The 27043-nt window shown below is 39.0% G+C and overlaps 1 protein-coding gene and 1 long non-coding RNA gene across 7 annotated transcripts in view; one reads left to right on the top strand and one right to left on the bottom strand.

Moving 5' to 3' along the window:
• On the top strand, positions 1–26206 carry LOC129471450 (uncharacterized). Its single transcript, XR_010118629.1, has 5 exons — positions 1–90; positions 11195–12686; positions 17003–17086; positions 20010–20071; positions 21868–26206. It is a non-coding gene; the product is annotated as an uncharacterized lncRNA (long non-coding RNA).
• MYH15 (myosin heavy chain 15) overlaps positions 1–27043 on the bottom strand; it is a 172999-nt gene that overhangs the window by 38446 nt on the left and 107510 nt on the right. For all 6 annotated transcript variants that reach the window (XM_055259984.2, XM_055259985.2, XM_055259983.2 and 3 more), the window contains 6 exons: positions 26146–26291; positions 19357–19447; positions 17034–17423; positions 9640–9766; positions 5344–5462; positions 1866–2062 (listed from right to left, as the gene is read on the bottom strand). In XM_055259984.2, the coding sequence (XP_055115959.1) occupies positions 1866–2062; positions 5344–5462; positions 9640–9766; positions 17034–17423; positions 19357–19447; positions 26146–26291 (1070 nt within the window). The remainder of the gene's footprint in view (positions 1–1865; positions 2063–5343; positions 5463–9639; positions 9767–17033; positions 17424–19356; positions 19448–26145; positions 26292–27043) is intronic.

Raw genomic sequence — 27043 nt, forward strand, 5'->3', positions numbered from 1 at the left:
TCTTTCTGCCACCATGTGAAGAAGGACGTATTTGCTTCCCCTTCTACCAGGATTGTAAGTTTCCTGAGGTCGCCCCAGCCATGGTGAACTGTAAGTCAATTAAATCTCTTTCCATTATAAATTACCCAGTCTTGGGTATGTCTTTACTAGCAGTGTGAGAACGGACCAATGCACCAGGACATGAGACATTCAAAGCTAAAACAGGAAACATCCAGGGCAAACTGGACAAACTGGCTACCCTTGTTTTACCAATAACTTTGTTCTACGTTTAATATCAACTACTATTTTGCTCCTTAACTTGCCAACCATAAGTACCTACTTAGTTATCTCGAATATGTAAAGGGATATTGGAAATTAAGAAACTGAATCCTTATCCTTGGGGAACTTAGAATTCAGAAGCAGTACAATGGGTCTTAGATGAGCTTGAGTCTGCTAAACTAACTTATCATTTGAACCCCAGCCTGGAAATCAAAGCAGGCAAATCTTTAACTTTAATAATAAAAAAAGAAACCAGGACCCTAGATTGTTTTGTAGCTGCCTACCTCCCTGAGGTGATTTAGAGGAAAAGCATAATACAGACAAAGTTTTATTTATTCAATATCCCACCAATTTGAAAGTAAAAATGTGTCTTCAGAGGGTACCATGTATGCCCTTTATTTTCTTTAGTTATTACATACTACAGAACTAGTTCCAACAAACCCATGTGGTCATATTCTTTTGCTCTTTCCTACCCAATCCCAAAAGAATGATAGGCAATTTCACCTGAATTCCTCAATCATTAGAAGGGGGGAAAAATCTTACTTCAGAAGTAAATACCATATTTGGATATAAGAGGGCATCTCAGTTCAAAGCCAAAACTTTCTGTGGTCCAGAGTTTTGATAAAACACCTACTGTAGGTATTTTTAGTATCTGTCATTCTAAAGCTCTTTTTAAGTTACTGTGGGTACAGAGATGGATCACTTGGTACCCCTTCTGGGACAAAACACAGCAGCTGTTCAGCAATGGCACAGCAATGCCTCTCAAAGATTTAGGTGAAGAACTGAAAAACATTATTTCTGGTTGAAGCTAAAGAGAAATGTATTGATCTTCCCTGGATTTTTGCCAAGCTACCAAGCCAGGGACACATTCTTTTGAGTAAACCTTTAATGATTATAAGCTGGGGTTTGACAATTTCTCTTAAAGATAGAGTTTCCTGGCCTCTAAGCAAAATGCTTCAGTTCTGTACCCTGGTACTGAGTCTCAATTCAGCTGTGCCCCAAACTTCTGTAACTCCTAAGAACTTTTAAAACCTTTACATAGAAATGGCTATAAAATTGATATTCTAACCTTAGGGGTGGCTTGGGCATGATTTCTTTTCAAAGCAACCTTTGTCCTAGAAGACATGATGACAGATCCTAACATTTTTTTCCAGCTTCCCTGTCCATCTTCACAGACTACTTTGTAGTCTACAAGTTGTAGACCAGGGACACAACGACTTTGATGGAGACACGTACACACATAGACTCAATTATTACGGCGTTACAAATGAAATATAGGGTTTTAAGTGATAGCCTATTTTCACACTATGGCTCAAAGTCACATCTTTTATGAAAACTTCCCTTGTGCCCCTAGAAAGAGCCTCCTTTCTCTCCCCAGGACCTCTTTATAGTCTCTGTCACTTTGTATTATACTTTTTATATTTTTAGTCCCTCTACAGAGTGTGCTTCTTACCAGCAGTGCATGTTTCAGCTTTGGTTTTGGGCTTGTTCCTGCACTCAGCAAGGATTTGTGAAGTGCATACCACGAGGCCTTGGAGACAGAGTCATTATTCTCATACTGCTCCATGTGACTAACTCCAGGTTAAGGATAGCCTTGCCCTACTCACTTGGCATCCTCCAAGTCTTCTGTTCTCTGGATGACATTGTTTTCATACTTCATTCTCCATTGCACCATTTCAGCATTGACTTTGGATAAGGTCCGGTGCAGCTCAGCCTTGACCTCTTGTTCTTCCTCATACTGCTCTCGTAGAAGGTCACAGTCACGCTGAGCCTTCTGCAGGGCATGGGCCAGGGCACTCTGGGACTGCAGGGGACACACATTAACAAAAAGGGCATGACCACCATGAGCAACACAAGTCTTGAAAGTAAGCTAATTTTTTTTAGGTAAGATTAATAACAACCTGCCACAAATTCAAGCTGAACCTGAACCTAGTAAGATAACACTAGGGAGAGAATTTGAGACAAGAGAAAGGATAGATAGTATCTAATTGCTGCCATTAAAACAGGGAAGGGAATTCTATTTAGATAAATGCCAGCTTGGCTCTGTGGACTTACACAGGCCTGGAATTCTAGAAATAGTGGAGAATGCAAGGATAGCAAAGAGAACATTCACTATCATTTAGGCAATAAGATTTATACTTAGCAATATATTAGAGCTTGTTTGAACCAGAAAGAACCACTAAAATTTAGCCTTTTCATTCCACTGATGAAGAAAATAAAATATTTTATTTCACACTGAAATCTCTACAAACCTCAACTCCTAATACTTCAAAATAGTACTACTGCCCAATAGAACTTTCTGTAATGGTGAAAATGTTCTCTATGTACACTGTCCAATATGGTAAACACCTAGCCACATGTGGCTACAGAACATTCAAAATATGCCTAGTACAATGTGTGATCAAAACTGAATTCTTAATTTTATTTAACTTTAATATAAATTTAAATAGTTACCTGTAGTGTAGTAGAGGCTTCTATATGTATTGGATAGCCCTGCTGGGTTTAATAAACATTTTTATCATTTAAATGGTGATCCGGCTAACCTAGCAGCATTATTCCCCCGAGATAATCTAGAAAGAACACTAGATCCTGACGAGTCCTCATGGGTCCTTTATGCAAATTAGAAAAAAAGCACATCTTCAGGAACATACAGCTCTGAGGGCACAAGGTTTAGTTAATGGCAGCCTCAGCCAGACCCCTTTGGGTGGTAAATGAGGAGCCACAATACACAATGACTCTGAAAAGGATGCAGGCTTTGGAATCAGATGAACTTGGGTTCAAATCGTGACCTCTCCTCTTGTTTAATTTTATTTTTCTTTAAAGGAAAAACTTTTAAAAGCTTTATGTGGCATTTACTTGGCATATATTTAATTATTGAAGTAAACAAGACAAGACAAAATCCCTGCCCTAAAGAGCCCAAAAGAAATAAGGGGATACACAAAATACACAGGCAAATACATTAATAAATAAAATTTCTAATAGCGGTAAAACAAACACAGCAGATAAGCACGATCTAGAATGTTTGGCTCCTTCTCATCATCCCCCTAAGACCCTGGGGAAGTGCCTTTAAGCAACGGGAAGGGCAGTTATAAAAGTCCTAAGGCAGGAGTGATGGTGCCCGGTTTAAGAGGCAGAAGGGAAGCCAGGGCAGCTGGGGGGGAGTAAATGAGGGAAGCAGATGTAGGAAGTAGGTCACAGAAGGAGGCTGGAGCCAGATCAGGGGGGCTTGTAGGCCAATTGGAAGTCACTGGGAAGACAGCCAGAGAGATCTTCTAAAATATAACTCATTTCACTATGCGTTTAAGTTCCTTCACAGTATATCACTAGGTGTATGACCTTGGACATGATATTTTTCTTCTCAGAGCCTTCGTTTGTTCATATATAAGGATGCAATTCTATCTGCTTCATTTGACTGATATGAAGATTGAGATAACATGACAGAAGTATATGGTACAATGTCTGATGCACGAACAATGATAAATTTTTAAATTTGTGTATAATATAGAAAGTATGGAGAGTTAAGGGAATAAAATGGTACAATATTTTAAAACGGACTCAACTACCTGCGTTTTCAGCGTATACGCCTTCATAGTATGGTCATGTACAAGTAAGATACTTTGGGGTCTTAGTAATAAGATGCCTTGAATATGAACTAAGAATTCATTTAAATATCAGGGCTCAGAGAATTCATATCTCATGTTAGTCACTATGCTTTCATCTTCCAGAATCACTTTCACTGGAGTCACCTTCTAGCAACATTATATACTCATAGGAAGAAATGACTAATTTCTATAATTTATTGACAATTTAAAAGTAATATTGAGCTAACCCAGTCCCACTTATTCTATTCTAGGCTTTTATTGAATTTCACTTTTAACTCAAACAAATTTACAAGAAAAAAACAAACAACCCCATCAAAAAGTGGGCAGAGGACATGAACAGACACTTCTCAAAAGAAGACATTTATGCAGCCAAGAAACACATGAAGAAATGCTCATCATCACTGGCCATCAGAGAAATGCAAATCAAAACCACAGTGAGATACCATCTCACACCAGTTAGAATGGCCATCATTAAAAAATCAGGAAACAACAGGTGCTGGAGAGGATGTGGAGAAATAGGAACACTTTTACACTGTTGGTGGGACTGTAAACTAGTTCAACCATTGTGGAAGTCAGTGTGGCGATTCCTCAGGGATCTCGAACTAGAAATACCATTTGACCCAGCCATCCCATTACTGGGTATATACCCAAAGGACTATAAATCATGCTGCTATAAAGACACATGCACATGTATGTTTATTGCGGCACTATTCACAATAGCAAAGAGTTGGAACCAACCCAAATGTCCAACAACGATAGACTGGATTAAGAAAATGTGGCACATATACACCATGGAATACTATGCAGCCATAAAAAATGATGAGTTCGTGTCCTTTGTAGGGACATGGATGAAACTGGAAAACATCATTCTCAGTAAACTATCGCAAGGACAAAAAACCAAACACCGCATGTTCTCACTCATAGGTGGGAATTGAACAATGAGAACTCATGGACACAGGAAGGGGAACATCACGCTCTGGGGACTGTTGTGGGGTGGGGGGAGGGGGGAGGGACAGCATTAGGAGATACACCTAATGCTAAATGACGAGTTAATGGGTGCAGGAAATCAACATGGCACATGGATACATATGTAACAAACCTGCACATTGTGCACATGTACCCTAAAACCCTAAAGTATAATAAAAAAAAAAAGTAATAAAAAAAAAAAAAAAGAATTTCACTTTTTTTATGAGCAGTTTCAGAATCAAAATCCAGAAAGAGCCTTGCTGCCCTTCTGTTCAAGTACTTATACAAGATGGAAACATACACTTTGCTTGCTCTAAACCTGCAACAAAGCAATTTGAATCACCGAGGAAGATCCTTCAGTCATCAGGGTTCTTCCTGGCATGGTTTTCCCCCCATAACTTCTAGGGCATTTTCCCTTTTTCTTTTATAAAACATCTTCGGGCTGATTCATCAAGCACTATTTAAAAAAAAAAACACACACAGTCAAGAAACTAGTGAGAAATAATAGATACATTACTTTGGTCTCCTTTTCCAGCTGCCCTCTCAGTTCTTCAATCTGCCGAGTGAAGTTGCTCTTTTCCCTGGAAAGTTGGTTTATCAGAGCCTCCTTCTCTTCAAGCCTCCGTAGGAACTCGCCTACGGAAAGATTTCACAAAAGTACATAATTACAGTCTTCCTATCTATTGCCTCCTTCACTTGACTTACTGACTTTAAGGGTAGCCAGAACGACTCCTACCCACATATTTTTGATATTTAGGAAGGGTCTAAGAGTCCTATTATTCAGCAAAACCATGGCAATGATCCTTTTCAGGACTCAGAAGAGAGTCCTAAAAATGAACTGATTTTTAGTAATAAGTATGAATCGATAACAGATGATATTAGTTACTATTTATTGAGAAACTTTTATGCTCTAGGTACTTAACATATGTTGTCTAGTTTAATTTTCATAACTCCTTGATAATGTAGGTATTATACTAACCATTTTGCAGAGGAGGAAACAGAGCAACTTAAATATGACTGAAACAGAAACATACACAATTCGTAACTGGTGAAGGTAGATTCAAATGAAGTTCTTGAAGACCACATTCTTCTATACCATACTCCCTTGTTTATTATATGTGGCTTTGTACACTTCTGTCTATATAATTTTTAGATAATTATAACTTTTATTACCTCACTTGTAAAATGAAGATAACAATAAGATTCTTAATGAAAACTAAATTAGTGTGGATATATTTTATAGACTGAAATGCTAAATAAATATTAGCAGTAGTCACTAAATGGTAGGAAATGTGACGATGAGAGGCAGAAATTCTATCATACTCTAGTCTATCGTCCCTGCTTAACTTATCCTATTAATTATAGTAGGGCCTTCCATATCTGTAAGTTCTGCTTTGTGGATTCAACCTACCGAGGTCCTACAATTTAACTCAATTCTGACACTATTTTCCTGGAGACAGTGTCAGATACACACACACACATACAGGTATCTATGTATATATATATATATATATATATATATATATATATATATATATACACACTTACACACACACATATATACACACCTATATGTACATGCATATATCTTTTTATAAATCACATTGCATACAATATTTTAAAAATCATATTTGTTAACATCACTGCTGAGCTCATCAGAAAAGTCCAAGAGTTGAGAGCCATCAACCTAATGATGGCATATACATGTTTTCTAAAATATAATTTTTACCTAAAAGCTCCTATTTTGTTATTGGCAACAAATGTTGTCAGTTGCTTTCCTTGAAGTGACAGGTTTCCTTTGTTCATTTTTGAGAAATCATCTGCCAAACATGTAAGTCTAAATAAGCCCAGTTTGTTTGTTAGTCGTTCTTTCAAGTAAAAGTGATACTCCCTGAAAAAACTACTAGCTCAGCTCAGAGCTTAATCACACATCTTAGTCCAGTATGAAACAGGAGTTCTTTATGCATACTTCTTGTTTTGTCACACAGAATAGTAAAAAGATATATACTCAAGAGTTGAGATGTAATAAAATTCATTTTTCCTGCTTCTTTAAGGACATCCTTAAGTGAAACTGACTTTTTAAAAAACTGTGAGTACATATTAGGGAATACAATTTTTACCAGTATGTTTTAGTGCTACTACCTTGACTTGTGATCAGGCTGTAGCAATTTTAATCATCGTTGCTTTTGCACCATCAATACAAATGGCAAAAGAATTTAAGTTTCAAATAGTATCTTACTATTATACTAAAATAGCCTCAATCTCATAGACCCCCTACAGGCTCTTCAGAATCACTTGGGATATTTGAACCAAACTTTAAGAGTATTTGGATGAAAACATCTTGCGGCTTTTTTTTTTTTTTGGACAGAGTTTTACTCTTGTTGCCCAGGCTGGAGTGTAATGGTATGATCCCAGCTCACTGCGACCTCCACCTCCCAGGTTCAAGCGATTCTCCTGCCTCAGCCTCCCGTGTTGTTGTTGTTGTTTTGTTTCGTTTTTTGAGACAGAGTCTCACTCTGTTGCCCAGGCTGGAGTACAGTGGTTAGCTGCAACCTCCGCCTCCCGGGTTCAAGTGATTCTCCTGCCTCAGCCTCCCAAATGGCTGGGACTACAGGTTCCCATCACCACGCCTGGCTAATTTTTGTATTTTTTTGGTAGAGACAGTTTTGCCATGTTGGCCAAGCTGGTCTCAAACTCTTTGCCTCAAGTGATCCGCCTACCTCGGCCTCCCAAAATTCTGGGATTACAGGCATGAGCCACTATGCTGGTCCAAAAACATCTTATTTAAAAGGATTCTGAAGAAATATAAATCTACTAGCTGGTTGAGACTAATATATCAAGTATATATCACATTTACTATTGGTTTCCTACGAAAGCAGAGTATGGTAAGCTGACAGGGCAGGGCATGAGAAAGAAATTTTGGTGGTAGCCACCAACAAAAACAACAAAAAAACAAAAAACAAAAACAAACGATCTGGAGCGTGGACCCAGTGAGGGGAGGATAGGCTTGAATAAATTTGTACTTCGAATTTAATTTACACAAAAGCCAACCAAAAGGTAAAGTTAAAAAAAGGAAGAAAAAAATCCTGCAGCCTAAGCAGAATTATTATCTCAGACCCACTTTTATTTTACTCACTACCCACTAATTTCCTCATCAAAAAAGTGAGTAGAAAATTAATGCCAATAACTAGGGGTAGACAGTCAATGCCTATCAAAACAAATTTTACACAGAACTTCCTTTAGGGCCAGACATCCAGGTATTCCCCAGCTTTGTGTCTGGACTGTGGAGTCTACATATCAACTAAATCCTAAATAGCACAGATCAAACTAGGGGCTTGGTAGCAAGGCCACGTGTCACACACCCTGTGGGCAGTTTAAGAAGAGTCCTATTCAGTGTCCTTAATAGAACCAAAAACACTTTCTTCTTCTAGATTTCCAGGTTTTTAGTTTTATCAACTAATTTTAATTTAGCTCTGACCCTAGATTTAGCATCTGGAAATAGAGGTGTCTACTGGAGGAACTGTGTTATATGTAGCCCAAATGTGTTCATTCTCTTTTTAAAACTGTGTGCCTCTTGAGCATCAAGAATACATTGTTTATTTTCATTGACCCAAAAATTCCATCTCTCAGAATATATTACTAAAACTGATTTTAGTTATAGATAAACATCTAGCCACATGCTGTTCATAGCAGAGAGGCAAGTCAAGTTGCAGGCAAGGTTAGGTTTAGTCAATCTCAATGAATTAGCAGCAGTCATTATAAATGACTGAGTATGCAAAATACAAAAGCTTATGATAAATTGAAAAAGAAAAACCCCCAATAGATTGCTACAATGTAATAGATTGGAAAAACAGAAAAAAAAAAATCCATAGTGGTTGATAGGAATGAATAAACTATGGGACATTTTTCTACTTTTAATTTATTTATCAAATGTTTATGGAGGATCAATAAATGCCAGGCAGTGTTCTAGATGATTGACATACATCAATGAACAAAGACCCTTGACCTCATCCAGCTTATATTCTGACAGATGGAGACAAACATATTTATTGTGTCAAATATGTAGTTAGTTTGAACTTCATAAATAGTATGAAAAGAGAAGCTCTTGAGGAAATGAGTTGACAGTATTCAAATGTCACCTTCTCAGCAGGGCCTATCCTGACTTTCCCCAGATCTCCACTTGATTAACCCTTATCCCCACGTCTTTCCAGAATTAATAAGGTGTACTAGGCAGAGAAAACAGCTAGGGCAAGACTCTAGGGTGGGAGTATGCCTGCGGTGTACAAAGCACAGCATAGAGGTCGATGTGGCCAATGCAGATTGAGAGAAGGGGCAAGTAGGAAAAGAGGTCAGAGAGAATGGGGTCCAATCATGCAGGCTCAGGTAGCCAGCTGTACAGACCATTGCTTTTACCAGGTGTAAAGAGAGATGTAGATTCATTATCCAAACATTTAAAATTAAAAAAATAATTTTAAATATTCAATGAGATAGAAATTGTAAAAATGTCATGACTAGTAGACTGTGGATTGCCCCTCCCATCCTTTGATCTTGAGAGTTGCTTCTGCTGATGGCATATTATTATACTTTTCTACTTCTTGGAAGGGAACTAGGCAGGGGTTCCCAAGTGGCACAGAGGTAACACTTCCTAGACAAGAGGTATGTGTGTGGCAAAGCTGTCTCAGAGGCTGCATTCCTCCCCTAGGATCTTCAGATGCCCACTCAGCCTCAGTGGGTAGTTCATTATCTCAGTTGTGCCTTCATGAGTCTGCTGGGATTGAGAATTGCCTATGAGTCAAGCAGCATACTTACTTACCACTCTCACTCCACAGCTTTGTCTTTTGTGCTGCCAGGTCATTTGCCAACTGAGTCACCTTATCTAGCTTTGCAGTTGCTTCATTCAAGCGCTCTTCATATAGAGTACAGAGTTTCTCAGCATTTGCCTATAAGTTGAGAAAGAAGGGCTGGTCAGGGCTCAGAGAGGATACTTTTAATCAGCTGCACAAACGAAGAGGGCAGGAGTGGCTCCGGGAATCTGCATGCTCTCTTGTGTAGTAAAGAGCTCAGCCAGCACTGGGAGATCACATCTTCTGATTTCAGCAAGTACAATTAACTCTAGGGTCTGGACCCCAAGAGGCCTAAACTTTGCAGAGTATAGGTGTCACGGGAGACACCCAACTTCTTGGGTATTAGGATCCTTTCTAGAATTATTTACTTTCCTGGAGAAGGAAACATGTCAAACACTAATGAGATACATGATCCTTTTCTGACAGTACATATTTAACTGTCTTTTTCACTAGAATATAACTTTCATGAGGGTAGAGATCCAGTTTAAAGATATACCCCCTATTGTCTAGAATAGTGCCTGGCACAAAGGAGAGCAATATGCAAGGGTGGAGGGGCAGAGGAAGGGGAAGGAAGAGAGGTAAGAGAGGGAAGGAGAAGGAAGGAAATCTAGAAGGCTGCCCAAGCAGGATAGAACAAAGTGGATGGATCTAAGCCGCAACAGCCTAATAGCAAAATGTGAGCTGCCAAAGCAACTGTACCCTCCTGATCACTATGGCTACAATCTCAAGATGACCCTGTTGGGTTAATACTTCAATCCCCAAACCCAACTTCTCAGAATTGGCTTTTCATTCCTGGAAAAAAAGATATGACATTGGCCTTTGCACTTCTACCCAATTAAAGTAACCAATCTAATCGCCAGACTCTTGCCACACTCTGAGAACTCATGCTAGTGGTTTTGAGACCCAAGATCTTCAGACAGGACTAAGAGCTGCCAAATGTAAGATGAGGTATCCCCTTCACATACCAATTAACTATAGTTTGCATTCTTATTATTTATATGGTCAGAAACAGTAAAATTACATTGGTGGTGGGCTTCCATGGTTCTACAGATTTTACATAGCTGTTTTAATGAAAATCATGTATAAATTATCTTTTTATTATCTTTTTTTTTTTTTGAGACAGAGTCTCACTCTGTCACCAGGCTGGAGTGCAATGGCACAATCTTGGCTCACTGTAACCTCCACTTCCCAGGTTCAAGCGATTCTCCTGCCTCAGCCCCCTGAGTAGGTGGGATTATAGGCACACGCCACCATGCCCAGCTAATTTTTGTATTTTTAGTAGAGATGGGGTTTCACCATTTTGGTCAGGCTGGTCTCGAACTCCTGACCTTGTGATCCGCCCGCCTCAGCTTCCCAAAGTGCTGGGATTATAGGCAATCTTTGAATGCCTTCCATCTGTCCCATCATCGGCGATGATGATGATGACACTATTAATGATAATAGCAGCAGCGGTTAATTTATTGGGTGCTTGTTACATACCCAGCTCTCTTCTAAGCTCTATGTTTTAAATCTCAATTAATACAGAAACCCATGAGGCCTTTGTCTGTACAAAGAAAGTATGCTACGGAAATAGAAGAACTGGGAGACAAAGAAGAGATTACACCAATGAAATTTTGAGAAAACAGTGAGATCTGGTGAGACGATGAAAGCTGATGCTGAGCCTGATAGTTTTCAGTGTTAACCTAATTGTTATGATAGAGCAATGGCCAAAGGACCAGGAATGTTTCAAAGGTGATGCCAGGTTTAGTCCTCTGGAAAACTTCTGTATCAGCCAAAACCTAGGCCATCTCTAGCTGGAACCTATGCTCTGTTTAAGATTGCTTCCTTCATGCTATGTTGCAGGACTTTTCCTTAGTTCAGCTAAAGATGGGGTTCTTTGTCCCCAGCCACAAAAATTCAGGCCCACAGACAATTTGAATGGTGAGTAAGACAGGGTTTTACTGGGTGAAAAGGAAGAAAAGGGGGAAACAGGGACTCTCACAAGGCCAGAGGCCCTGCTTGAGCGCTTGCCACCCGCAGCTTGAATCCCAGTTTCCACACAGGAAGAGGAGGGGCCAGGCTCCAACCCACTGCAAATGGTGTGAACTTTCCAAGGCTCCACTCCAGCGGGCAGGCTGGTTGGAGTTTCTCCAGGACCCCCTCCCACCTGGCTATCTCACTTACTAATGGCTATTCTCTGAAAGACTACTGAATTATGTCTTCTTATATCTCCAATGCGGTGTTATGTAGTTCCAGTTCATAGATGTCCTACAGCACACCCAGGCTTGGTAGAAACAGACTTAACAGAGATTCAATGGCCAGTTTCTCGAACGATGCCATCAGCCTCACATAGGTTAGAGCATTAATGTTAAATGCCAGACATGCTCAATTGTCCCCACTCTCCACTCCTAACTAGAAGAAAGCTGCAGTAGTGATCAGTGTGACAGTTTTTAGGTTGTCTGCACAGTTTCTAATTACATGTTGAATTTGTTTGCTCTCACTTCTGAAAATGACTGACAGTCAAAGTTGGCATGCTCATTTTCTTCCTCATGATATCTCTCAAAAGTTCAGATTGCCTCTTTCTACAAATGAGAAAACTGAGCACCAGAGAGGCTAAATAACTAGCCCAAATTCACACAGCTATTAAATGTCAGAATTAGAATTCAAACGGAAACTGCCTGTGCAGATGCACACACACACAGAAAATGTCAAACATTAGATTTCTAAACATCTGTTGTATGAAGTGGTGATAAAGGAAACATTAAGGATTAATTGACTTGATGTCCTAGGTGGCCCAAATTGTCATGAATCCTGGGTTCCAGAGGAAAATGGATAAAAATAGGATGATAATGAAAACCATTTTTATCTTATGTCTCCAATAGTAAATGACCTGTTAACTGAGCCAGGAGGAACATATCCAGGTGTGAGAAATGGCATCTGTTTAGGGCCATGAATATGCTGTGCTATGCACCTGTGTGCTTAGGGTGAAAAAGCACAGATCTCTACAAGACAACTTAGTCAACGGTGCGTGGAAATGGTAAGAAAAAGAGCCAAAGACTTCCCAGTTTTTCAAGAGAGGTCTCCATGTGGTGAAGGCCAGCTGGGCTGTGTGTATCTGTAGAGTGGGCAGCCCACTTGGACAGACAGAAAAGGCACTTGCCCTTAGGCATAGCTTCACATGGTAGGTATCCACATGGGCACTGCTAACCACTGGTATAGTGTTTCCATGTATAAAGTATTTTCATAAACAGATCTGCAAAAAGACAATTAGATTGTTTATCTAAAAGTGGCCTATACGGGGATATAGTATGCAAAAGAGTTGTACCCTCAAAAGAATTTTTAATTTAAGCATAAGGATAAGCGGTATGTTTTGATACCAGGGATGAGAAGGTTAATAGAATAAGGCACATTTATCTTATAGCTGATTCTTAAAATGATGCATAAAAATGCTGCCTCCCAGAAATGCAGGGACCAATGGGAATTCAAAATAATCAAGATAATTGTGAAATTTCCTATAACTTCTAAATTGCCCTGAGCCTCTCTTTCAGCATAATATGCTTTTGAAAATGCTTCAGTCTCCACTGTACCACTGAGCATTGGCATTCTTGCCATTATAATTCAGAAAATGATAAACAATTCAAGGAACAGTTTAGCCTAATGTGTATGCCTATGAGAGTTAACAGAAACAATTTATCATGCCAACAAATATTTAAAGCAGCAACAGGACATGCTCACCAACAGACATACACAGGATTTGGAATTGAAGTTCATCTCTTCCATAGAATTGTGTGACCTTGGAGAAGTCACTGAATCTATGAGCTCCAAGAGGTATATGTAAAAGTTGATGCTAGTAATTGAGTGCACAGACTCTACCAAGCACTGTAGTAAACATGAAAAATGAGACCTAGTCTCTGCTTTCAATGTTAGGAAAGTTAAAAGACTAGATAATGCATAAGTATAAAGAGGGACCCCAAAAGTGCTACAGGAACTCAAAAACAGGTAAGTCTTTAATGCAGGAGGTTGAACTTGAGCATTCCAAAGAGAATAATTAGTTTGGAAAAGGCAGATTGGTGTAAAAATGAATATTTGCTGAAAGGCAAGCTGAAATGGAAGGTCCATGAAACAAAGCAATGGGATCTAAAACTGGCAAGACTGGTTGACTCTGATCAAAGGTTACAAGGTACCTTGAAAGCAGAAGTTTAGAGTTCATTTTTAAGCAGGGACATAATTCAATAAATCTGTGCTTTATAAATATTCTAAATACTTTACAAATATTAATTTGGGCATATAAATATAGGATGGTTTGAAAAAAGGAAGATTAGAAGCAAAAAAGATAATTTAGGAAACCACTGCAGTAATCTACTTAAAAGGTAGAGAGACCTACATGGGAATGGGAATGGAAAACTATGAGAAGGTAAACACTGACCTGCTGCAATAATTGACTGAAAAGCAAATAGGGAGGAAAGAAGTGGTTGAGACTTAGAACCTGAGTTATAAAACGAAACCAGGTGCCAGTGACAGAGATGTTCAGAGGAAGTGCCAGCTTCAGGAGAAATAAAGACACATGGCAGGGATTAAAGGAGTAAGGAGGTAGTGAGATACACACCTACTGCTAGAAAAAGTGTATATTCCCATGAATGGAACATTAAGAATCCTTCTGATGAGGGCTCACAAGAAGAGGAGAGCTGTAGAGAGAGAATTAATCTTCTTAGAGATAGTTGGATGGCTGTGATCACAATGCTGGTAGTAATACGGACAGTAAAGGCAATTCTGCTGAGGTCTTAAATGGAAATGGGGAATATCCTATTGGAAACTGGAAGACAGACCATCCTTATTACAAAATGCCAAAGAACTTGGCTGAACTATGCCCTAGTCCGTTGTGGAAGGCAGAACTTAAGAGTGATAAACTAGGATACTTGGTGGAAGAAATCCTTAAAGAAAGTGTTCAGGGCTCCATGGCTTCTCTTGATTGCTTAAAACAAATATGAAGAGAGAGAAATAAAGATGAAATGTATAATCAAAGAGAAGCAGAACTGAAAGATTTAGAAAATTCTCAGCCTGGCCAGATTGTGAAGAATAAAAAAGTATTTTCAGAAAAAAAACAAAACAGTAAGGATGTAGACAACTAAACATTTGATAAGGAAATTAGTAGGAATAGAAAGAAGACAGGTGCTATTCATCAGGACAATGGACGAATGAGCCTGAAGGCATTTCTGAGACCTTTGTGGCTGCCCCACCCACAAAGGCCCAGAAGGCCAGGGCCTTGATGGAAACATGATTTCAAGAGAGGATTCCCGTGAGACCTCAGAGCTTGCTGCCCAGGGCTGCCTCAAGTCTTTGCTCCCCACATGCCAGGTCAGTGCTCCTCTGCCACTCAGGCAGGCCCAGGTTCAGCTCAGGTCACCACTCGGGAAGGCACATGCTGTAAACCACAGCAGCATCCATACAGTGCTAACTCTGCAGGAGATATGGAAGCATAGCTCCTCCACCTAGATTTCAAAGGATATTTTGGAGAGCCTTGGGGTTCAGGCAGAGAATTGCCATGGAAGCAGGACCACCACAGAGAGCCCCCACTATGGCAGTGGTGGTACTGTGAGGGCAGAGCTGCCCCCAACACCCCAGACTTGTAGAGCCACCAGCATGCAACACTACCCTGGGAGAGCCACAAACACCCAACTTCAATTCCTGAGTGCTCCTGCCAGGGGGGCGGTGCTACGTGGGGCCCTGGGGACCCAAACTCCACCCCACTATGTCCAGAAGGTCAGACATGGAGTCAAAAAGATTATTCCCCACTTTCAAGATTTAATGTTGTTTGCTTTGTTTTGTGTTGGGCTTTTCCTTTTGTCACCTCTTTTTTCCTTCTGATTTATCTTTTTTTTTTGGAATGGGAATGTCTATGCTATGCCTGTTCCACTATTTTATTGTGGAAACACATAACTTGTTTGATTTCACAAGCTCACAGTTGGAGGAGGAATTTGCCTCAAGATGAATCATGCCTTGAGTTTCACTCCTATATGATTTAGATGAGACTTTAGACTTTTGAGTTGATGCTGAAATGACTTAAGTCTTTGGAACCTATTGAGGTAGAATGAATGTGTTTTGCTTATGTTCACATAAGCAATTTTTCCTTCAGGACATAAATTTGGGGGGCCAGAGGTAGAATGCTATGGACTGAATATGTCCACCTAAAATTCATATGGTGAAAGAATCACCAGTGTGATAGTGTTAGGTGGGGCCTTTAGGAGGTGATGAAGTCATGAGGATAGGAGCCTTCATCAATGGGACTGGTACAAGGGAGCATCTGTCCCTTTCCCCTTTTTGCTCTTCTGCAATGTGAGGATACAGCAAGAGCCACCATCTTAGAAGCAGAGAGACCTCACCAGACAATAAACCTGCTGCTACCTTGATCTTGGACTTTCCAGCCTTCAGAACTGTGAAAAATAAATTTCTATTATTTATAAATTACCCAGTCTGTGGTATTTTGTTACAGCAGCAGGAATGGACTAAGACACACACACACACACACACACACACACACACACAGAGAGAGAGAGAGAGAGAGAGACTGTTTCTTTCTACTCAGTATGGTATTTAAAAGGAATTAATATTAAATATTTCAGAAACCACTCCAAATCACTGAAGATATTCTATATTTTTTTGGCCATAGTCCATGGAGATCAAGCTTTATTGTCAGACCATGTCTTTCCCAGATGACTTTATAAAATCTGCTCACAAGGAGAGAAGGTTGCAGCAACTAGCCATTTGCTGTGCTTAATCTAAAGCAAAGCTCCTCTCAACTACCAAAAGACAGGGCTGCTGATATCGATGATCTCATAGTAACCATTTGACATGACAGCTTGCAGCATATAGGCTAATGGGCTCAGTAAAGAAAGAACATGTGATGAACCTTTCTTATAGTACTGGCTGATTAAAAAGATGCCAGAGGACACGAGAGAGAAAAAGTTCCCTCCTCTCAGCAAAGCTGTTTGTGTACACCATTCATTCAGATAGGCTCTAAGAGTATCAAGGCCATCAGGGAGGAGCACTCATAACAAAAGTCGTTCTTCAAGACAGACATAGATAGTGGCCTCAGATTTCCAGCTCACTTACTTGTGCAATCACTAAAAAAATCCATAAGGAACATGGATTTGAATTCTGTTAAAACCAGAAGCCACTGTCAGGTCACATTCAGGTAATGGCTGTGTGACCTTAACAATGACCACTAAGGTCAGGCCTGATCTATTCCGTCTGAAGGACTATAGTCTTCATTAGAAAATATACTGAGTCACTAAGCTGGCTTATTTTTCTTTTCCCTCCCCTCCCATTTCTTCCCCTCCCTACTTCCATGTTCAGAAGACCACGAGGATGGCATGGGAGTATCTACCTTAGCTCTTGTCATCTGCTCAACACGGGTCAGGAGGTCATCTACTTCCAGCTGTAAGTCACTCTTGTCTTTTTCCAGTTTCTGCTTGACCTGCTGTAGATTTTCTACCTGGCCCTCGAGCTCAGCCAGGCTGTCTGCATGTCTCTTCTTCAAAGACGCAGAAGTTGCCTCAAAGTGCAGAGTGGCCTCTTCCATGTCTCGGCGCAGCTTCTGGAATTTGGTTTCCTGTCTCTTAGTTATTTCCAGCTGAGCCAAACTGGCTCCTCCTACCTCCTCCAGCCTCTCATTCAAGTCAGCCAGGTCTTGGGTGAGGTCAGCTCTCTCCCTTTCCATCTTGGCTCGAGTGGTCCTTTCAGCTTCTAGTTTCTCTTTCAAATCCTTTATTTGAGTCTGTAGCAAGAAATAATTTTGACTTTTACTAAGCACTTGTAGCAAGAGCTTTACTCTATTTTTTTTTAATCACAAAGCTAACATGAAACTTTTGGTTCCCAATTTATAACTAAAGAAAACAGAATACACAGAAGTTAAGTGATTTGCCCCAATTCAGTACCAAGACCAGAATTAGAATTTGCAGTTCTGCCAAATTGCTCAGCCCCTGATGATGGGCAAGCTCATTAAATTATATACTCTTAGTAAAGAGCACTTCCCAAAGAAACAGGAAAATATCTTTCATACGACCAAAAAAAGTATTTAAGAGCATTTATAAAAGTTGGAATGGTAAATTTTATATACAAAAATCTTCCTCATTTGAAATTCGTTTATCTGGTCTCAACTATCTAGGACTTGGGCAAAAATCTGATCAATAAAATGAACATCTTCAAGTTCAAGCAATTTAATTGTAAGAAATTGCATCAATTTAATTTTACACACAATTCTAAAAAACTTGGTTACTTGGTTTTCTAGTGTGCAGGAGATTTCAAGGAAGAGATTTGAAATAACAAACGAGAGTTGGTGAAGGAATGTGGACTACTAAAGTGAGTAGAGATGCAGTATCATCAGAGGCAGGATTATTGGAAAAAGAAGTGATAACAACTCTCAGAGCCCCAAGCCCTTTTAGTATAGGTCAAATAGGTCTACAAATCCTGAGAACATCACTGTATTACAGTACAATGAAGCCACTGATGTTATTATCATCACCTTAAGTAATTAGGCATAGATTAGGATAGGAGAGAAAACAAGATAGAAACTGTTTTAGAATATGTTTTCCTTTCCATTAAATAAGACTACTGCGGCTTAGAAAAAAGTAATTTCTAGATTATATCAAATAAGTAGTCTATCAGTTCTATAGATGAGGTATGACAGAAAAGGTGCTTAAAGAAAGTATGATTTCCACATTCAAGTAGCCATGATCCTCTTCCAACTGGTTATCATGGCATCCAAGAAAATATTTATCCCAAATAATACCACCATTGAACCAAACATTTCTGAAATGTTTTGTCAGAAATAATCTTTAGAGAACTTTTTGAGTCATCAAGGTAAGGAAATTTGTCTTTTGGATATATAGAAAAGTTTGTATTTTTTTAATTTTATTTTGGATAAAGTCAAGAGTCATTTGAAGAGAAGCCCGATGAATATGATAACCACTTGGAGATTAATAGCATGTCTGAAACTAAAATGTTTACAAAACATTGAGACTAGTTTTCTTATTTGGCTCAAAATATCTCAGAAGATAACTATCAGAAAGAGGTTCCAAAATTATTTTGAGTCATGTTTATATTACTATTTATTTAGCTCCAAAGGGAAATTATCCATTTAAATGTGTATGTGTGCATTTGTGTGTAAAATTACTTTATAACATGGTCATATGCTATAAAACTCACATGGTCTAAAACTTATAAATAGCTATCCATTATCAAATAATGTTTTGAGGCCACAAGTACCTATAGAACCTACTGATTTTCAATCGCCTTCTAATCACAAAGAATAACCATCATAAAAATTAAATTGCTAACACTGAATGCATACCATGGGTCAGGCACTGTGCTTACTACTTAAATATATTGTTGCATTTAATAATATGAGCTCAATGGTTGCCAGAAGGATTCATGAGTGAAAAAACAAGTTTTGGATTTTAGCATAATGCCTGGTTCACAGCAAACAGTCAACGAATTAGCTGTTCACTTTTATTATTCTCATAAGGAAATTTAAGCTTAACTCCATCTGTGGAATGCCACAATTTCCCTTCTTAACCACTGTTCTTTTCTGCCTCTGCCTGTGGTTGGCTAAGGGCATGAATACCTTGGCAGAGAATTAGTCATTGAACCACCAGTCATCACCCATGGATCTAAATATAAATATACAGGCATATTTGATAATTGATTACCTGAAGCTCTTTAACCATCTTCTGAAGCTGAGCTACCAGGCCTTTCTCATTCTCCACTTTTGAATTCATCTGACTCATTTCTAATTCTTTTCTGTTTAGAAAAAGATATCAATTACAATTGTTCAGAATAATATTTTGTTTAAAGTAGTTAGAATTGTAATATTCCTAACACAAAGAAAAGATAAATGTTTGAGGTGATAGATATCCCAATTACCCTGATTTACTCATTGTACATTGTATACAGGTATCAAAATAGCACATCACTCCAAAAATATGTACAATTATTATATATCAATAAAAAATACAACCAGGCTTTAACCAAAAGTAAAAAATACCATTTGGTTTAATTATTTTTTAAATTATAGATATAACACAATAATTCATTCTCATTTTAAAACTTCAATGATTATACCTACATCTGAAGTTTTCTTGGCTATGATACCTGATATGATTTGGCTGTGTCCACACCTGAATCTCATCTTGAATTTCCACATGTTGTAGGGGGGACCCAGTGGGAGGTAACTGAATCATGGGGGCAAGACTTTGCCGTGCTGTTCTTGTGGTAGTGACTAAGTCTCACAAGATCTAATGGTTTTATAAAGAGGAGTTCTCCTGAACAAGTTCTCTCTTTTTGCCTGCACCATCCATGTTAGATGTGACTTGCTCCTCCTTGCCTTCCACCATGATTGTGAGGCCTCCCCAGCCATGTGGAACTGTAAGTCTGTTAAACCCTTTTTCCTGTATAAATTACCCAGTCTCAGGTAACTTTTTTATCAGCAGTATAAAAACGGACTAATAGAGAAATTGGTGCCAGTAGAGTGGGGTGCTGATAAAAAGATACCCAAAAATGTGGAAGCGACTTTGGAACTGGGTAACAGGCAGAGGTTGGAACAGATTGGAGGGCTCAGAAGAAGAAAGGAAAATGGGGAAAGTTTAGAACTCCCTAGAGATTTGTTGAATAGCTTCAATCAAAATGCTGATAATGAAATGGACAATGAAATCCAGGCTAAGGTAGTCTCAGATGGAGATGAGGAACTTGTTGGGAACCAGATCAAAGGTGACTCTTGTTATGTTTAGCAAAGAGACTGGTGGCATTTTGCCTCTGCCCTAGAACTTTGTCGAACTTTGAACTTGAGAGATATGATTTAGGGTATCTGGCGGAAGGAATTTCTAAGCAGCAAAGCATTCAAGAGGTGACTTGGGTGCTGTTAAATGCATTGAGTTTTGTTTTGTTTTCAGACTGAGTCTTGCTCTGTCACCCAGGCTGGATTGCAGTGGTACAATCTTGGCTCACTGCAACCTCTGCCTCCTAGGTTCAAGCAATTCTCCTGCCTCAGCCTCCTGAGTAGCTGAGACTACAGGCTCATGCTGCCATGGCCAGCTAATTTTTTTGTCTTTTAGTAGAGGAAGGGTTTCACTGTGTTGCCCAGGCTGGTCTCTAACTCCTGAGCTCAGGCAATCTGCCCCCCTTGGCCTCCCAGAATGCTAGGATTACAGGCATGAGCCACCGCACCCCGCCTGCATTCAGTTTTGTAAGGAAAGCAGAAGGTAGAAGTTTGGAAAATTTGCAGGCTGACAGTGTGATAGAAAAAAAAAATCCCATTTCTGAGAAAAAATTAAAGCCAGCTGCAGAAATTTGCATAAGTTACAAGGAACCAAATGTTAATCCCCAAGACAACTGGAAAAATGTCTCTAGGCCATGTCAGAGGTCTTCACTACAGACCCTCCCATCACAGGCCTAGAGGCCTAGGAGGAAAAATTGGTTTCGTGGGCTGGGCCCAGGGTCCCCGTGCTGTCTGCAGCCTAGGGACTTGGTGCCCTGTGTCCCAGCTGCTCCAGCCATGGCTGAAAGGGGACAACATAGAGCTTGGGACATGGCTTCAGAGGGTGCAAGCCCCAAGCCTTGGCAACTTCCACCTGGTATGGAGCCTATGAGTACACAGAAGTCATGAATTGGGGTTTGGGAACCTCCACCTAAATTTCAGATGTATAGAAATGCCTGGATGCCCAAGCAGAAGTTTGCTGCAGGAGTGGGGCCCTCATGGAGAACCTCTGCTACAGCAGTGCGGAAGGGAAATGTGGGGTCGGGGCCCCCACACAGAGTCCCTGCTGGGGCACTGCCTAGTGGAACTGTAAGAAGAGGGCCACTGTCCTCCAGATACCAGAATGATAGAGCCACTGACAGCTTGCACTGTGCACCTGGAAAAGCTGCAGACATTCAACACCAGCCCATGAAGGCAGCTGGGAGGGAGGCTTTACCCTGCAAAGCTGCAGGGGAGGAGCTGCCCAAGACAATGGGAACCTACCTCTTACATCAGTGTGCCCTGGATGTGAGACATGAAGATCATTTTGGAGCTTTAGGATTTGACTGCTCTTCTGGATTTCAGACTTGGATAGGGCTTGTAGCCCCTTTGTTTGGGCCAATTTCTCCCATTTGGAATGGTTGTATTTACCCAGTGCCTGTACCCCCATTGTGTCTACGAAATAACTAACTTGCTTTTGATTTTACAGGCTCTTAGGCAGAAGGGACTTGCCTTGTCTCGGATAAGACTTTGGATTGTGGACTTTTGAGTTAAAGCCAAAATGAGTTAAGACTTTAGGGGACTGTGGGGAAGGCATGATTGGTTTTGAAATGTGAGGACATGAGATTTGAGAGGGGCCAGAGGCAGAATTATATGGTTTGGCTGCGTTCCCACCCAAATCTCATCTTAAATTTCCATGTGTTGTGGGAGGGATCCTGTGGGAGGTAATTGAATCATGGGGGCAAGTCTTTCCCATGCTGTTCTCATGATAGTGAGTAAGTCTCTCGAGATCTGATGGTTTTATAAAGAGGAGTCCCCCTGCACAAGTTCTCTCTGTTTTTGCCTGCCGCCATCCATATAAGATGTGACTTGCTCCCCTTGTCTTCTGCCATGATTGTGAGGCCTCCCAAGACATGTGAAACTGTAAGTCCATTAAACCCTTTTTCCTGTATAAATTACCCAATCTTGGGTATGTCTTTATCAGCAACATGAAAACAAACTAATGTCATACCCAATCCCTGCTTTCCCACTAGAGGAAACTACCATATCCATTTAGTGTAAATCCTTCCAGAAATTTAAGTATTCATATGTTTGTGCTTACATGTGTACATGTAGCTGCAGAGTTTCATTTCTTTACTGTGATAGAATATCACATACATTTGCATGTATAGATTAACAACTTGATTGATATTAATGTATTATTACATTAAGATATTGATAATAGCATTTATAATTAAATATGTATTTAATATTAAATAATGTTATATTTAATATTTTAAATATATTATTGAATTGAGAATGGTTTTTTTTTTTTTTTTTGAGTTTCACTCTTGTTGCCCAGGCTGGAGTGCAATGGTGTGATCTCAGCTCAGCTCAACCTCTGCCTCCCAGGTTCAAGCAATTCTCCTGCCTCAGCATTCTGAGCAGCTGGGATTACAGGCATGTGCCACCACACCCGATTAATTTCGTATTTTTAGTAGAGACAGGGTTTCTCCATGTTAGCCAGGCTGGTCTCGAAACCCCAGCCTCAGGTGATCTGCCCACCTCTGCCTCCCACAGTGCTGGGATTACAGGCATGAGCCACCACACCCAGCCTGAGAATTTATTCTTATCAATACATTAAGCTTAAAAATATTAAGCTATTATATTTTAAGCTAATTATTATATTAATAACATATTAATCCAATAATATATTTTTCTACACAAGCCTACGCAGAGTACTCCATTTAAAAATTAACTATGACATAATATTTCACAATTTAGACATTCCTTAGTCCGTGAACTTCACAATTAATAAGCACTTAGGTTTTCCTTAATATTCTGCTGTTACAAATCAAACTGTTCATAATCATGCCCCTTGTATACATGAGAGTGTTCCTCTAGAGTGGATACTGAGCAGGAAATTACTGGGTGATGTATAGGTAAGTGCTGAAAAAATAAGATAGCCCTGTCCCTTGCTCTCCATTAACAGTGTGAGATCATTGCTTCTCTACATTTATTCTTAATATCATATTTCTGAAATTTTCTTAGAAAATAGATTACTATTTCATTGTTTTATTTTGAATGCCCTCGTTTACTAGTAATGACTGCATCTTGTCAACTATTAGTATTTTTAAATGGCCAGTAAACCAAATGGACCACCTGTGTGTGTTCTTTGCCCATTTTTCTATTAGGTTTGTTCATCTAATTATTGAGTTATAGATTTTCCTTGGATTCTTCACATTTTTTATATTTGTTACAAATTTTTATCTCACTGTATAACTTGTCTCCATTTTATTTGTGTTGGCGTTTGCCACATGTTTAAAATTTTGATGTCAAATATATCAATGCCTTCCTTCTGTCTTTGGCTTTTTGTGACTTGTTCAAGAAGACTTAGCCTGTCAATTTCCTAAGAACTATTGACTGTATTTTATTCTAATTTTTTAAAAATTGTGGTAAGAACACTAAACATGAGCTCTACTCTCTTAAATTTTTAAGTACAAAATGTAGTATTGTTAACTACAGGCAAAATGCTGTAAAGCAGATCTCTAGAACTTAATTGTCTTACATAATCAACTTAATACTCATTGAACAGCAACTCTCCATCATTTCTCCCTCCTCCCAGCCCTTGGCAACCACTTTTCTATGAATTTGTTTCTATGAATTTGATTATTTTAGATACCTCTATCAGTGAAATCACGCAGTCTTTTTCCTTTTTGTGACTGGCTTATTTCCCTTAATCTAGTGTCCTCCAAATTCATCCATGTTGTTCCACATGACAGGGGTTTCTTTTCAAGGCTCAATAATAGTCCATTGTGTATGTATATTTTATATATATATATGTATACAGATGTATGTATGAATGTATGTATGTGTGTGTTTGGGGTTTTTTTCATTTTTAAGTTTTTTTATTTTTTATTTCAATAGATTTTTCTGTATATGTGTATATATATGTATATATATACACACGTATATATGTATATATATATACACACATATACACGTCGTATATGTGTGTGTATATATATACGTGTGTATATATATATATGTATATATACACACACACACACACACACACACACACAAACACCCCACATTTTCTTCATCCATTCATATATCAGTGAATATTTAGGTTGTTTCTATATATTGGCTATTGTGAATAATGTGGCATCTTCTAATGGTTTCACAGCTTTGTTTTGACATTGAGTTCATTAGTGCAACTGAAGTTTGTGTTTACAAATTTTATGAGGTAGCAATTTCTCTCACCTCAGGAAATTAATAGCTAATAATTCCAATACCATTTAAGTCTCTTGTCATCACTAATTTGAAATGCCACCTTTATCGCTTATTGTTTCAAATATACATAGGTCTATTTAGGGGAAAAGTTTTATAATAAAGTTACAACTTTTTAAAAATATGGATTTCTAAAATGCTAATACTCTTGACTTGTGGCCTACACAACATAGGGTATCATTTACACTTTGCTGGTTATCATTTGCACTGAAACACAACTTCAAAATTGAATGCTAAGGGAACTCTATAATCATTTTGCTTTAATTATTCCATTCCATTCATAAGGTCGCGTGTTTCATCATTTCTAAACACCTATTAAGCCCAGTAACTTGTTAGCAGAATATGAGTCAAGCCTCACCAAGAGCATGTATAATAGCATATGTCTATACCAACAAGAAAGCCAGATGCTCACAGCTGGTCACTGGACTCTCTTCCCTCTTTCACTGTGAGCCTCAATCATTGATATACTACCATCTTTAATGTGGCCTTTGTTGAGATAGAGTCTCGCTCTGTCATCAGGCTAGAGTACAGTGGCATGATCTCGGCTCACTGCAACCTCAGCCTCCTGGGTTCCAGCAATTCTCCTGCCTCAGCCTCCCGAGTAGCTGGGACTATGGGCGCATGCCACCACGCCCAGCTAATTTTTGTATTTTTAGTAGAGATGGGGTTTTACCATGTTGCCCAGAATGGTCTCGATCTCTTGACCTCATGATCCACCCACCTTGGAAATCTGACCCATCTTACTCTTCATCCTCACTGTTTTCCTCTCTTATTTGGTATAATCTAAATAAACTGAAAATCTCTAACGGTTAAAAGAAAAAAAAAAGTCTAGTTAAACAGAGGAAGATGACAAAAGGGAGAAGGTGAGAAAATCCATGTCACTGACTAGTAGAACTAAACTGAGAAAGCCAAGTTGCCCTGAGTTCTTTGGGGTGTAAGGAATCCAGATGAATTGAAAGTTTCCCTAATTTTGATCATTTTCATGGCTTGTTTTAGATTCTAAGGTTTAATATTTATATAGTAAATTATTTCACCAAATTCCTATATAAATATTAAGTTATGTCTGGCAAACATATATTATTTAAGTAATCTGAGTATGTAAGTCTTCACATCAGGATCAATTTTTTTTTTTTTTTTTTTTTTACATTTTATGCTATTGGTCTCATCATGAGTAAAAAGGAGAGAGTCATTTTTATCTTTTTGACTTATAGCTGCAAGTTCCCAATAGTTTACATTTCATATACCTTAAACCATTCTTTCTCATTTGCTAGTCAGATATTTTCTCAGTTATGTCCTTCTACATTATATATCTGGTCTCTTTACAACTATAAAATAAAGTCCAGTAAAGAAAAAAAAATTGTTTCGTAGGCTTGTTATCCTTGCCTTGGGTCTTGAGCTATCTGGCCCTGGAGTCCTAAGGATAAATGAAATGAGAAAGCTGTTCCTTCTAATATAAGGTCTCCAACAATCTCATGTCAACAGAAAGGTGGCTTACTTCCTCAGCTCTTCTGCCAGGTGTTGCTGGCTGCTTTCCAGGTTCTCCATACTTTCCTGATTCAGCTTTAAATTGCCCTCCAGTTTGTGCAGTTCCCTTTCACAGTTCATTCTCGCTTTTCTCTCCTGCTCAAGGGCACCCTCAAGCTGACAAAAGGAAACATTATTTAGCCAAATAAATAGGTAGAGTTTATACTTCACTAGATGTGTTCATTAACCACTTACCTTCTGGAAAAAGAAAGACACAAGCACAAATTCTATAAATGATGCCCAGTAACATAGATATCTCCAAATAAATATTGCATATGTCAATAGGTTAACAAAAGAATCCAGAAATCACAGGGATAGAAGAAAACTAGAAATTACAGAATATGAGTTCTGTCTTAGGGAAGGAACCAACAAGAAATGGCCAGTGAGCCCTTGATTGATCGTTTTCCAATGATAGGAAGCTCACTTCTTCACATGGCAGCTCATTTCATGGGTGGATAAGTCCATTTACTTGGGAGTGCTTCTTCACAAGAAGCCAAATATTCCCTGTAAATTCTATCCACAAGTACAAGCTCTGCTCCCTGGAGCAACACCAAGCAAATCAGTTTCCGCATGATCATCCTTAATAATTTGGAAGAACCCCTAGGCATCACTGGCCCATTCAAACACATTCTCACATGGCATGGTTTCCAAGCCCCGTCACCACCTTGATACCCTCTTCTAGTTCATAACATTATGTCATATTCTGGTTCCTCACTAAATGTTCCCCATCAGAACATTCCAGTTTTGTATGGATTAGTATTGCCAGGAATTATATAGAGGTTAATTTTCCAGCAAGCTAGGTAACAGTCACAATATGGCTTTTTATTTACTGATACGTTTACTTTAAAACAATGGAAGATATCCTCTGT

The sequence above is a fragment of the Symphalangus syndactylus genome, chromosome 21, assembly GCF_028878055.3.
Source record: "Symphalangus syndactylus isolate Jambi chromosome 21, NHGRI_mSymSyn1-v2.1_pri, whole genome shotgun sequence".
NCBI classification, from domain to species: Eukaryota; Metazoa; Chordata; class Mammalia; order Primates; family Hylobatidae; genus Symphalangus; species Symphalangus syndactylus.